General features: G+C 41.9%; 1 protein-coding gene across 4 annotated transcripts in view; it reads right to left on the reverse strand.

The window, feature by feature from the left end:
• The window catches only part of naprt (nicotinate phosphoribosyltransferase), a 38,846-nt gene extending 24,156 nt beyond the window's left edge, over positions 1 to 14,690 (reverse strand). Inside the window, exons 1-6 of one of the 4 annotated variants that reach the window (XM_077594595.1) lie at positions 11,415 to 11,442; positions 4,013 to 4,047; positions 2,671 to 2,798; positions 2,504 to 2,586; positions 1,582 to 1,712; positions 1,402 to 1,517 (exon numbers count right to left, since the gene is read on the reverse strand). In XM_077594595.1, coding sequence (XP_077450721.1) covers positions 1,402 to 1,517; positions 1,582 to 1,712; positions 2,504 to 2,577 — 321 coding nt within the window. In that variant the 5' untranslated portion in view covers positions 2,578 to 2,586; positions 2,671 to 2,798; positions 4,013 to 4,047; positions 11,415 to 11,442. Of the gene's footprint in view, positions 1 to 1,401; positions 1,518 to 1,581; positions 1,713 to 2,503; positions 2,587 to 2,670; positions 2,799 to 4,012; positions 4,048 to 11,414; positions 11,443 to 14,266 lie in introns of those variants that run through there. The other 3 variants (XM_077594593.1, XM_077594592.1, XM_077594594.1) reach the window with 3 other exon arrangements.
• Between the last annotated feature and the right edge of the window lie 77 nt (positions 14,691 to 14,767).

Genomic DNA, 14,767 nt, shown 5'->3' on the forward strand with positions numbered 1-14,767 from the left:
ATATATATACATACATGTACACGCGCACGCACGCACGCACGCACGCACACACACGCACATACACATATATATATACATATATACACACATATAAGCACATATATACATACGTACACTAAGATGTACATGCATGCATACGGTAGGACTTAACATTCAGCCATGTGTTTTGTTAAAGAGCCTGACAGCTGATGGGAGGAAGGATCTGCGGAAGCGCTCCTTCCTGCAATGAGGGTGCAGCAGTCTATTGCTGAAAGTGCTTCGGAGGGACTCCACAGACTCATGCAGGGGGTGGGAGGTGCTGTTCATGATGGACATCATCCTGGTCAGCATTCTCCACTCTCCCATTTCCTCCACAGAGTCCAAAGGACAGCCCAGAACAGAGCTGACCCTCCTGACTTTTCCTGTCTGTATTCTCACCCTTTTGCTACTGTGACAGTGAAATTTCCCAAATACGGTATGAATAAAGTTATCTAATCTAATCTGATCTCAAATCTGGAACTGCATCTTAAATATAGTGCGCTGCCAGCCAAATTTATTGTTTGAAAAGCACGAGTGTGTGCGTGCGGGCATAGGTGCAGCAATGTTGACAGATTGTGTTGGTTATATTTATGGTGTGATTGGGTTTGAGACTGTTCTACTGATCTGTCAACCCTGAGGTGCAGCGCATCTTTGGCTCATGTTCTCCATACTTGGGCCTCAATGGTGCCTCGTGGGCGTTAGGTTTATTCATTCATCTTCTATATCGCTTAACCACACGAGGGTCATGAGGGGTGCTGAAGCTTATTTCTTCCAACCATGAACAGCAGGCGGGGAAGGCCCAAATTGGTTGCAAGTCAATAGCAGGCCACAATGAAACAGACAACCACTCAAAATCACAATGCCACCGAGTGGGATTAGGACCCATACTGACCGCACCGAGGTCAGGCGAAAGAATCACTCCACTATCAGGTGGCACATGATGTTCAAAACATTAATGTTCATTTCTCTGGTTGACTGACCCCAAGTGGCTTGCGGACCAGTCTCCGTCTGCAGACTTGTGGTTGCGAAGCACTGACTTAGAACACATCTGCATGCAATGTCTTTTGGGAGTCACCAATTTTGTCGGCTTAGTACCTATACCTAAGGAGGAGTGGACTTTTTTCAAAAGGTGTACTATGGCATCTTAGATGGAAAGTTCTAGTGAGCTTTTATGACTTTTTTTTTGCTTACGGGTGCAACAAAAACCCATTTGGATGCAATTTTTCTAGATAAACCAGTTTTTTCCAGCTGAGCACCAGATAGTCCAATTTAAATCATTCACAACAATGAATAAGAATCAAGGCAGCCTTGAGCAGGCCTTTTAGAGAGAACATCAACATTTCACCCTATTTTAAAATTCAATGAATGAGTGTACACACTCACTTGCGGCCTGACCTCCTCCATAGAGGTAAAGGAGGTGACATATGAGTGAGCCATGGTCCCTGCAACAGGAATTCCAAAGAGCAATCCAGCCTGAACATTACTGGTAAGATCGAAGCCTAAAAAGAAGAATCATGAGTATTTCTCCAAGAAACTGAGCATTATTTTGCACACAGCAATCACCTCCAATATATGAATATCTTGAAGCAGTGAGCCCTCCATCTGGCCCCTGGGCTCGTCTGAGCCCCATCTCCAGCAGTTTCTTCCGGGGGCCAGACGCCAGGCGGAAGCGGGCAGCATTACTGCATACTAAACTAGAAGAAACAAATTATCCTGTTTAATAGTCTTCTCTCATTTCATCTCATTTTCTGAACCGCTTTATCCTCATCAGGGTCCCGGGGGGTGCTAGAGCCAATCCCAGCTGTCTCCGGGCCAGAGGTGGGGACACCCTAAATCGGTGGCCAGTCGATCGCAGGGCACAAGGAGACGGACAACCATACACACTCATGCCCATACCTAGGGGCAATTTGGAGTGTCCAATCAGCCTACCATGTGTTTTTGGAATGTGGGAGGAAACCGGAGTACCCGGAGGAAACCCACGCAGGCCCGGGGAGAACATGCAAACTCCACACAGATGGACATGACCTGGCAGGAGTACTGCCAATGCAGGGATTGTCTGTGTAGTGTGATTGCATCGTATCCTATTATTGGCTGGACACCTGCCCCTCACTGAATTACACAGCAAGATGATACAGAAAAAATGATGGTGTATATATCTAATTCATTTGCAGTGCATTTACTGCGCTGCATATGGTTTTTTGTGCACAGAGAGTGTGCAACCAGTGCACAATTGCGCATTTGCGCAGCTTAGAGCGAACGCTGGACATCACCACATATTGCAAACAAGTAGAATTTAAAACATAGTAAACTTATATGTGTAGGATATTAATAATGAATTTGTTATATTATCAAGATATTTAAAATCTGTAAAACCCATAGGGAGAAATTGTGTAAAGGTTAGGTTTAGGCAAGAAGATCATTAAATGGTAATGGTTTATTCTCCCATATTATCATTGTGTCTCGCAGATGAAAAGCTATGCATTACCTTGCATAGTTTACAAGACAAAGTAAACTGGTCTCCAGCAGTTGAACCACAGCCAGTGGGCCTGCAACCTCCATCAGAGGCTCCTGTGAATAAAGAAAAAATATCATTTGAGCCCTCAAAAGAATCAGACTCCTCGTCAAAATGTACCAACATCCATCTCATCTCACCCGGGCAAAGACCACAGTGCCTTCTGGGACAGAACGAAGTGTAACACCAGAGCAGTCAAGAGTTTGCAGGTATTGGAAAAAGGCAGGGTCAGTAGTAGTTGGTAAAACGGAGCGTAGAAAGTCCACATCTACACACATAATAAAGCATATAATAAAAAAATATATTATTATTGAGAGCATTTGCAATCTGTGTGCCATTTATGTGCCCACCATCTGTTAATGTTCTCTTACAATCAAGCATTTCGCCTTGGTGCATATCCACAGTATTTGCCAAATAGTTAGCAAATGCTAATATTTGCTGACGACTTCTCATAGGTTGAATCAAGAATGTTAGCAGAAACAACTAAAGTTGTTTAGCTGTGGTTATGTGCAACTTTATGTCCAGGTCAAATATGTCGTGAATGATATTAGACTTTCAGTGGAATGTGTTCACTGTTAAACTGTAGCAAAGTTACAAGTTAAAATTGTTCAAAGTGTCCCAATTTTGCACGAAAGATGTGAGAAAACAAAAAAATGAGAGAAAATTATGAGAGAATGATTTATTAATGTCTTAAAATGAATAACAAGCATGTAAAATCTTTCGGTGTTGAAACGCAGGTGAACAAGAGGAAGTTAACGGTAGGCAACAGAGAGAGAGCACACATCTAATAAACATAAAATTAAGAATTAAAACAACATTAATCAACAACAAACATTTAAGTTTTATGATTTCTTTGGAATTTAATTTTTCACCCCTTTTATTTCTCACTACTGATTCTTACCGGTTTGGATTTAAGTTGCCCTTCTGCAGTGCTGGTTGATGACAAAAAAAACCCTATCCGAAGACGAATGCATTTGACGACATTTAATAATGTTTCTACAGAGCTGCTGAGCTCTGTCGACCCCAGTTCAGGAGTACCCGTGTACCATTTCCGGAGTTTTATGTTTTATTCAGCAGTGAATGGGATTCCCGCAAAATTTATATAAAATGTAAAAAACAATAACATAGGACAATTTAAATCAAACTGTTATCATCTTTATACATTAATTGAAATATTGTGTTTTTGAAAATTATTGAAAAAGTACAGCATAATGAAAATAAGTATAAAAGGTTGTTGATCATTTATTGGCAAATTCAAATTTCCATAACATTAACAAAAAAAATTCAGCTGGTCCCTAACCCACGCTTGCATGTTGTGCAATGTGTAAATGTCGGTCATTTTGGAGATGGCTTCAACATGGGATATTTCGTCAAATACGAATCAATAAAGCTCTGCAAGTGTCTGTGTTTCTACTTAGAAGTTTGATCCAAATTGCCATTCATTTTGCGTTTATCCTGAGCAGGCATATTGATAAGACTTACCAGTGCCGTGTACTCTTACTTCCTTTAGAAAAACCCTGGAAATGATAGGATTTGTTTCAAAAGAAAAGACTGGTGGTTTAGTCAGCGTTAATAATACTTACTTCGCTTGTGAAAAAAACAAAAATGTTAAAGTAATAGAGGCTACCTATGCAATCAATTCCAAATTGATTGCCACGCTGAAATCACGCAAAACGAATCATTCATCAGAACTTGGATTATTCGCAATGCACTTGGGTTACCAAATTCATCCAGTTTACAGCGCAGTTGACTCAAATGCGTAAGATGGCAGAAGCCGTACCGATGGTGTGAATTTCGAGACATTTAAAATGGAAATTTGGTACTTTTGCAAAATGGTTGAATAAAAAAAAATAAGTGACAGTTTTTTTTTCTTCTCTGGAGTTAGGGAGGTTGTTAGGAGTCTCGGACTTTGCGTTTGTAAGATAAGATTGTAAGATAAGATGACAAAGTTGCTTTGCAATTGCTTGTTCATATTGTATCTGTTTTTGTAAGTATAAAAGCATCGTTGTCATAGAGACTTGACACTGATTAATCAGACTTTGCCCAAAGTTTGGTCGTTGTCATAGAGATTTGACACTGATTAATTAGACTTTGCCCAAAGTTTGGTTGTTGTCATAGAGATTTGACACTGATTAATCAGACTTTGCCCAAAGTTTGGTCGTTGTCAGAGACTTGACACTGATTAATCAGACTTTGCCCAAAGTTTGGTCGTTTTCAGAGAAACATTACCCTGTTGTCCTATATAAAGACTCACCCACTGTTCATTCGAAGAGAGTTGGAAGGACAACAGGCTGTGTCATTCAAAACTGTTAGAGCTCTCTCCCTATCTTGCAGTCTGGTAATAAACCTATTTCCTTTAAATTGGTCTCACTCTTTCTGTGCCTGTTCCTGGAGCTGTTTTACAAACCCAACAAACTTTGGTGCCGAAATCCGGGACCCAACAAGCCAACAATTCCCGGAGCGGCGACGGAGCACGACGAAGGGCAAAATAAAGACTGTCGACAACATCCTCCATTGAAAGGGTCAACCCGACGGCTGTTCCCTGGCTGCCCCGGTGATCTGGTGACGGGTCCTCCCCCAGACCAGGGCAGGTTCAGAATGAGAAAATCGTGAGTTCACCCTTTGATTTCTGTCTACGTGAAGTGTAATAATTTGAATGAGTATTTTTACTGCGGTAGTGAATGTTCGAGGTCTAGACCGACGTAGGTAGAACAAGAATAGAGTCCGGGACTCCGCTGAGAGTGTTGAGTCCGGGACTCCGCTGAGAGTGTTGAGTCCGGGACTCCGCTGAGAGTGTTGAGTCCGGGACTCCGCTGAGAGTGTTGAGTCCGGGACTCCGCTGAGAGTGTTGAGTCCGGGACTCCGCTGAGAGTGTTGAGTCCGGGACTCCGCTGAGAGTGTTGAGTCCGGGACTCCGCTGAGAGTGTTGAGTCCGGGACTCCGCTGAGAGTGTTGAGTCCGGGACTCCGCTGAGAGTGTTGAGTCCGGGACTCCGCTGAGAGTGTTGAGTCCGGGACTCCGCTGAGAGTGTTGAGTCCGGGACTCCGCTGAGAGTGTTGAGTCCGGGACTCCGCTGAGAGTGTTGAGTCCGGGACTCCGCTGAGAGTGTTGAGTCCGGGACTCCGCTGAGTGTTGAGTCCGGGACTCCGCTGAGTGTTGAGTCCGGGACTCCGCTGAGAGTGTTGAGTCCGGGACTCCGCTGAGAGTGTTGAGTCCGGGACTCCGCTGAGAGTGTTGAGTCCGGGACTCCGCTGAGAGTGTTGAGTCCGGGACTCCGCTGAGAGTGTTGAGTCCGGGACTCCGCTGAGCGTGTTGAGTCCGGGACTCCGCTGAGAGTGTTGAGTCCGGGACTCCGCTGAGCGTGTTGAGTCCGGGACTCCGCTGAGAGTGTTGAGTCCGGGACTCCGCTGAGAGTGTTGAGTCAGGGACTCCGCAGAGAGTGTTGAGTCAGGGACTCCGCAGAGAGTGTTGAGTCAGGGACTCCGCTGAGAGTGTTGCATACCTGTCAACCTCTGCCGATAACTGCACTTATAAATGATTATGATTTCCCCTTACAAACCCCCAAAAAAACCTTACAAACACCGTACGAGTCGTACGGTGTTTGTAAGGTTTTTTTGGGGTTTGTAAGGGGAAATCATAATCATTTATAAGGGCAGTTATCGGCAGAGGTTGACAGGTATGGTGTTGAGTCAGGGACTCCACTAAGAGTGTTGAGTCAGGGACTCCACTAAGAGTGTTGAGTCAGGGACTCCACTAAGAGTGTTGAGTCAGGGACTCCACTAAGAGTGTTGAGTCAGGGACTCCACTAAGAGTGTTGAGTCAGGGACTCCACTAAGAGTGTTGAGTCAGGGACTCCACTAAGAGTGTTGAGTCAGGGACTCCAATGGTAGTGCTGAGTGACAGAGAGAGAGACAGAGAGAGAGTGACAGATAGAGAGTGACAGATAGAGAGTGACAGATAGAGAGTGACAGATAGAGAGTGACAGAGAGAGAGAGAAAGGGGATGAGAAAATTGACAATATTATGACATATTGGTGACAATTTGTGGGTCCTTTATTAAACACTGAAATTTGTCATTAGGAAATGCCTTGGAGAAGGTTATTTTCTCTAATTTACTTATTTTTAAGTTTTAATTGTGGTAACAGGGAGCTACAGAGAATGGCTCTTATCTTAAGTAAACATTGTCTCCTTGGTGGGGGTGAAACCAGTCGGTTGCCATAGGAACTCAGCCAGTGATGTTAGCTATCCTTGGGTGGGTTAGCAATATGCGGTGATTTGCGAATTAGACCTTAAGTACAGTGGTACCTCGAGATACGAGCTTAATCCGTTCCGGGACTGAGCTCGTATGACAAGATTCTCATAACTCGAGCGGAAGTTTCCCCATTGAAATGAATGGGAAACGAATTAATTCGTTCCAACTCTCTGAAAAAAACACCAAAAACAGGATATTGGATTGAAAAAAATGTTTTATTTCCTATAATTCGCCATATATTGACAAAGTAATAAATAACGAGTGGTTTAATAGAAATAAAGTGTTTAATCTAACTAAAATTGGGCGGATTTCGCCGAGGGGAGAGAGGCACAAAGGGGCGGGGGGCTTCGGTTTTTTTCCCACACAACGCACTCGTAAACGGAGCAAACACTCCACCGTCACGTTCGCTATCGAGGGGCTGTTTGCTGTCGTACTATTCCCTTCAAAATATTCCGAAAATGATGCACACAAATGTCCTCACAATCGGATAACGCACGACCACTTGCCAACGAGCAGCAGTCTTTTATCAGCGATCGCGCCGCTGCTCATGGGAGCTTCGGGGGCGCTGGCTAGCGGCTCCTTTTAGCTTGTAGCATCTGTGTTCACATCCCCTCGAACGGCGCCTATGATAGAGTTGCTACCGGGGATGCTGTTGCGAGCCAGTGCCCCCGATGTTCTTATGAGCGGCCAACGAGAAGTAATATAATACTCCTCGTATTAGATAAAAATAACAGGAAATGCAGCAGCTGAGCTTACCCACGTATTGATTGTGGGTAGTTTTATTCTGACTGCCATTGCCTGTCGGCGTTGTGTGCACGAGTATACTTCATTACCCAGAAAGCCCTATTTTCCCCGCGCATGCGCGTTGTGCGTTTCCTGGTCTGAATAACTCATCCGGTGCTCGTAAATATTGTTATACACGAAAGATATGCAAAAAAAATGCCATGGCCACCTGGCTTGGTCGCATCACGAAATTTTGACCGCATCACGGGCGATTTATTCGATCGAAATTTCCCCTGTAAGACGAGCATTTTGTATGACGAGCGGTCGTATGACGAGGTACCACTGTATTAAGAATTATTTGGTTGTTAATGATATCAAACATGAAAATAACTATGCAGAAATGGCATTCATCCAAATAATTAAGTAAATTGTACCTGGCTGGTTTAGATAAAACAATTGACTTAGGATAGGCATAATTTCCCTAGGACTGAAGAGGCATGGAGTGTTTTCAGTGCACGGAAGACATTCCCTGTTTTGTCCTGAGACTGGTTGAACACTACATTTCCCTTATCATGAGTGTGAGCGTGAATGGTTGTCTGTCTTGTGTTTTTGATTGGCTGGCACCAAGATATAATCAATCGATCAGAAATCAAGGTGGAAAAGAATTTGGAAATTTGAAATCGATTTCTGAAATCGCCAAGAAGCCCTTTTCAGGGATGGCGGCGACAAATCATGGAAAAAATATTTCGTCAAGTGAAATTTTGATGAAAATGCAGCAGCAGTACTCCAAATATTAAACGTGATGTGGAGGAACAAATAATCTGCTCTGCGAAATGGGGAATTTGGGAGCACTGAGAAAAAAAGAAAAAAAAACAGACAGTGCACGATATGGAATTACAAAGAACCATTGATTTATAGTGATAATGGCACCCAAATTGTGTTAACAAAATAATTGACGGGATTGGCAAAATATTTCATATTTCGTTATGAAATCACTGCGTACATAATGAGTTCAACCGGACAACAACAAATAAAAATCCTATTTGGTAGACCATACAAATCGCCATTATTCACTACACGATTGCAACTAGATGATGAGGCTAATCTGGCTGACTACATAAAAATAAAAAATCTTGAAGGAAACGCATTGAATTTGGGTTAGAAGAAGGAGACTGCTTCTGAACAGGAAACGGAACAACGATGGTGCCAGGAGCCTGGGTGCTCAACCTACAGTATAAAGAAGAAGCACTAGCACGATCCAAAGTGGGAACGTCCATACTAAGTGTTGGTGACCAACCAGCAGACATGAAAATAGCCGAGAGGGGGATGTAAATCCACCTTTTTCACTTTAAGAAGGTTCTCTCAGTTGAAACGTTTGAGGAGACAGGTGAGATAAACTTTCTGACGTAATAAAACGAAACGGCAACCACTCCAATATTGTTTGGAAAGATTATTGCTCAGCGAGCAATGCCATAAACCACAGCGAACTCTTTTTTTCTATTGGTTTTATTGTCTCCATATGCAAAAAGGTGAAAGCATATTAACTTATGATATTGACCCTAATGTTATGCTTCTGATCCATACAGTATCTCAGAAATACCATGTGTGATTATTTTTCTTAAGATTTTCCCTTCAAAGTATCAATTTTGTACTCCCTATTAAAACAATAAATGTGGAGGTGAAAATTGAGAATCCAGGGGCGGCTTATACGTAAGAAATTGTAATTCAACAATTTTAAGGCAATTTTAAGGGTGCGGCTTATATGCGAGTAAATATGGTACTTCCTGTTGGCAAGTGGTCGTGCGTTATCCTATTGTGAGGACATTTGTGTGCATCATTTTCGGAATATTTTGAAGGGAAGACAAAAGCAAACAACCCTCGTTAGGTTCCTTTTAATAACTGCAGCTGAAAGTCAGGTTGGAGGCGGGGGAAATAGAGCCAAACCGGGAGAAGCAATGTATAAAAATTTAAAACAAAATTAGAATTAAGTTTAGTGTAAGGTTAGATTAAATTTATTTTTGAGTGTCTGTATCGTAATCCAAGTTCATTTAAATGTTTGTTATGTTACGAGCGCGTTGTCGTGAAAACTCCTGGAGTGGACAAACGATTATTTTTTTGTTCAATGCAAAGAAAAGGCTGTTTGTCTCATTTGTCAAGAGACGGTGGCGGTATTCAAAGAATACAATCTTTGCCGACACTATGAATCCCGTCACAAAGACAAGTACGATAGCTTGCAAGGCCAAATACGAGGAGACAAACTCTCAAAGCGAAAAACTGGACTACTATCTCAGCAGAACCAGGCATCCGTTCGGGCCAGCTTTTGGGTTGCTAAATTGATAGCAAGCAGCGGTAAGCCTTTCACTGACGGAGAGTTTGTTAAGAAATGTATGGATACTGTCGCGGAGGAGGTGTGTCCCGAGAAGAAAGATGCATTTAATGCCGTAAGTCTGTCGGTGAGTACAATGACCAGACGCGTTGAAGAAATCGGGAGTAATGTATATGCCCAGCTGCAGCAGAAGACGAAATAATTTGACTTTTTTTCATTAGCACTGGATGAAAGCACGGACGTGCAAGACACAGCGCAACTGCTCATTTTTATTCGTGGAGTTAGCGCAAACTTTGAGATTTGCGAGGATCTGGAAGCCCTCCAAAGTCTCAAAGGGACTACAACGGGAGAGGATATTTTTGACAAAGTGTGCCAAACCATGGAGAAGTTGGACCTGGACTGGTCAAAGCTAGCTAGCATCACGACTGACGGGGCTCCTAGCATGGTGGCCGAAACTCGCGGTCTAATAATGGGACGCATGAACCGGGAGTTGGAAAAAAGGGGTCTCACCGCCCCGCTACGAGTCCACTGCCAAATTCACCAGCAAGCACTGTGCTGCAAAATGTTGACGTGGGATTCTGTAATGACGGTTGTGGTGTCGTGCATAAACTTCAGAGCAAAGGGAGAAGATTGTGCATGGCACAACAGAAAGTTAATGTTCCATGGCTTTTTTTTCTATGAAGAACCCAGAGAGAGTTATTTAGTTATAATTTATTTCATATAGTGTTATTTATTTCCTGTTTTTTCTGTGAAGAACTCATAGAGGGTTATTTAGTTATTATTTATTTCATTAATAGTGTTATTATATGTTTCCTGACTTTTTTTCTGTAAAGAACCTGGAAAAGGTTATTTGGTTATGTGTGGCTTTCTGGAAAACAATTTAAAAAATTAAGCTCCCCTACGATCGTCACACTTTTTCTGTTACAAACTGACACCGGCCCCCCATCAGAGAAGGGAAAAGTTATGTGGCCCTCACAGGAAAAAGTTTGGGGACCCCTGCTCTAAAGGAATCTTGTAATGATTTATCTTTCTACTATAAAATTTAAAATATATCTTTCAATTACTTTTACTTACAGATTCGTGTAATTATATACTACCTTTAACTCTAAGATTTCACTGCATTTAGTGAATTGGAGTGAAACTGATAGTTTGGTAAACTTGTTAGCATGTTCTTTATGCTAGAGTTATCTGAATAACTCTTAAAATGTTACGTCGTTACTAACATTACCAGGCATGTCAGTCATGTAACGTTAGTAACCATACACTTATTCAGCCTGTTGTTCTCTATTTTATTTTAAAATTGCCTTTCAAGATGACATGTATGTTTTTGTTATTGGATTTTATCAAATAAATTTCCCCCCAAAATGCGACTTATACTTCATTGCGACTCATATATGTTTCTTTCCTTCTTATTACCCATTTTTTGACTGGTGCGACTTATACTCAGGTGTGACTTATAGTCCAGAAAATACGGTATGTAAAAATGTAAATACTTTAAACACTATACTCACAGAAAAAATAGTTCCTCTCCGCTTGATATAAATTAAAAAAAAAATCAGGTTAATAGGAGTTTTAGTCCAAGACCTTGAAGGGGAGCCCTCTTTCAGTGAGGTACAGGTTCACATTTGGGATGAAACAGTTTGTGAAGGCTTTTGTGATCCAGGCTTTCCGGTTGCTCATCCAGTAAACAGGCAGCAGTGCTTTGTTCTTAGTTGTATTAAGTTCATTTTGTCTTCTTGTGGCCATGTCTGGTCAACATTATCCGCGATATTCGAGGGATTGCTGTACTCGCCTGACTAAGCATGGGATGTAAAAATGTCAGGTAACAAAACGACCTAAAAAAACACAATTGTCTGTTGTAAACAGTCAAAACATAGACTTGGTTCTTGGTTTTTTTTAAAGCATGAATACAGTCGAAATTGTTGATTAAGGCTGGCTTTTCCATGAAGCCAGCCAGCAGCATTTTTATCTACTTTTTCAAATATATTTTGTATATAAAAAAACAGCGATGTAGTGAAGTTGCGGAAGTTGAACCCCCGAAGTGAAGGATAACAGTACAGTGGTACCTCTACATACAAGCTTGTCTTAATGATTTGGTGATTCTTAATGATCTCATGTACTTTCATTTGCTTTGTACTTTGTGCTTTTGCTTTGTTGTTCTGCGGCCTTTGCGACTGTACTGTCTAACTTACTTAACAGCAGAATGTCAAATTACAAGTCCGTAACTATCACTTATTTAGGTCTTTTGCCGAGTAAACGCAGCTTATGGAGAAGCACCACCAATTTCGTCATACGCAATTTCTGGGTGTGATGACAAGTAGGCTTTTTTTGTTGTTGATGATGACGACAGGGCCTATGTCCGATTATTATTATTATTATAACTATGCATTTCCTCTTGCTACTGTCACAACATTTCCCGAATACGGGATGAATAAAGTTATCCAATAATTTGTTCCGGGACTGAGCTCGTATGTCGATCTTCTCGTAACTAGAACGAACATTTCCCATTGAAATGAACTAAAAACAAATCAATTTGTTCCAACCCTCTGAAAAAACACCAAAAAGAGGATATTGGATTTGAAAAAATGTTTTATTTCTTCTAATTCGCCATCTATTAACAAAGTAACACATATCTAGTGGTTTAATAGTAATAAAATGTGATTAATAGAACTAAAATTTGATGGATTTCACGTAGGGTACAAAGACGGACATAGAAGCAGGTGGGGGGCGGTTTCGGGGGGACTTTATCCACGGCAACGCACTTGTAACCGAACAAACATTTAAATTAACTTGGATTAATATATACAGACACACTCAAACATACGTTTAATGTAACTTTACACAAAACTGAATTCTAATTGGTTTAATTTTTTTGTTCTCCGGGTTGACTCCACCTGGACGTTCAGCGGGTTTTTGCCTTCCCTTCAAAATATTTCGAAAATGACGCGCACAAATGTCCTCACAATACCATAACGCACGACCACTTGCCAGCTTGTCAGGGTGCCTCTTTTCTACAAAATCAGAAAACTCTTGCCACTTCGCTGGCATGTCTTTGATATCCTTTGTAGCCAGGCGGCCCCCCTCGTCCACCTTCTCCTTGCTACTGAGTTACGGCAACACCTCCAAATGTTCACTCTCCTGGAGCTCGATTAAATCCTGTGTCATCAGTTCTTCATGGTGCTTGGCGATTAGATCACATCTGCCTCGTTAACCTCCAGCCCCAAGGAATTTCCAAGTGACACGATATCATCCATGACAACGAGCAAGCTCTGTGACACGGGAAAATGCAAGCTCCGCCCAGTGCTCGTAGATATCTGTTATGCACGAAAGAGATGCGGCAAAAAAGACAGTGCGCTACAATGATAAACAGCATCGTGTCATGGCCACCAGGCTTTCTCGCATCTCGAAATTTTTCTCGTATCTAGAGATAATTATTTGCTCAAAACTTTCCTCGTATCTCGAGCCTCTCGTAGGTAGAGCTGCTCGTATATAGAGGTACCACTGTACATTATTTCTATTCTTTCCACAAACGTCACAAATCTGCCATATTTTCCAATTTTTATTTCTTGATTTTGACCAGAATATAAGTAAGACCCCCCCCCCCCCCCCAACCCCTCATTAGCATCACTTTGTTTACTGATATAAAAAAGGAAAGTGGAGAGAATGAGTGGTCATACTTTTTGAAGTGCCCACGTTTCCTTAAGGAAACATAAGTCTGTTGTGATATTGAAAATGGATTGGATTGGGCTCTTTCATAAACCCACTCTTCTCAGTCAAGCCCCCCCCCCCCCCTCCCCAAAGACAGCGTAAGGTTTAAAACTGAAAAAGTCCAGAAAGTGAAAAAATATGTGAACGTGAAAAAAATTGACACAAAAAAATAAGATCTGCAATTGAAAAAGTCAATATTTGACCTTGAAAATACTACCTCTCTTAAGCACATTTAAAAATGTTTTTTTTAATTCAAGCGCAAACCTTAAGCTTAGTATTTTTTTGTATTTTTCCTTTTTTTCTATTATAATACTTTTGTCTATGAATTAGCGGTCTAATTTTGAAATTTACTTGCTTAACTTATCCACTTAACATAATTTTTCACCACACATTGCTTTTCACAACTTTAAGTTAGTCAAAATCAACTTTCTTTAGCATGATGCATCATTTGCAGTGTTGTACCGATCCCCATTTTAATCACAATTATGAGCTGTTGTACATTCTTAAATCGCACAAATGGCCACTGTTCGCCAGAGGACATTAAAATGAGAGGTTCGTTGAGTTTGGAATTCGCGTAAACCACACACATTGATTTCCAGTGTCACGCGGACGCTCGGTGACTTGTTGCGCAACCACAACGTGAATGCCGTTCCGGAAGTAGCGGCGTGAATGAAACATTAAATTCAGGCCTACTTCAATTCTTTGTTTCAAAACTTGGAAAAGTTCACCTTTGTCTGTGAAGCGAAAACTTCGCAGAAATAGGAGGCAATCGCTCAGCCCAGCGAACAGCGAGAAGCAGCCACAAAATGGATTTTCCCTGAAAAAGAGTTCGAACACGGAATGCTCCTGGTGCCGCCCGGTACGCCAATATGCGTAAACCATTGTAAACTGGTATAGGTCCGTCAAAAGCGGTGGCACCCGCTCTAGTATTGACTGCTCCATGTTCTTGCACGTGCTGCTTTCGTGCGCTGCCATGTTATTCAAATTCTCGTTGCGTTCCAAGTCCACTGATGCTGGGGATCTCTGGGACTTGAAGTTTTCTCGGCTGCTTTCTATGCACTTTAGCAAACCAAATTGACTCGTGACTTGCTCATGGAAATGTGGCAAAGGTCGCCCTTAAAGTAAACACGCACAAAAAATGATTCAAATTCGGGACAAATGAAAGAATTTCATATTTTGGCAAATGAACCCTATTTGTTGGAGAGGGGGTGAGGGGGAGAAGGGGAGGG

This window comes from Stigmatopora argus, chromosome 24, assembly GCF_051989625.1.
Source record: "Stigmatopora argus isolate UIUO_Sarg chromosome 24, RoL_Sarg_1.0, whole genome shotgun sequence".
In the NCBI taxonomy this organism is placed as follows: Eukaryota; Metazoa; Chordata; class Actinopteri; order Syngnathiformes; family Syngnathidae; genus Stigmatopora; species Stigmatopora argus.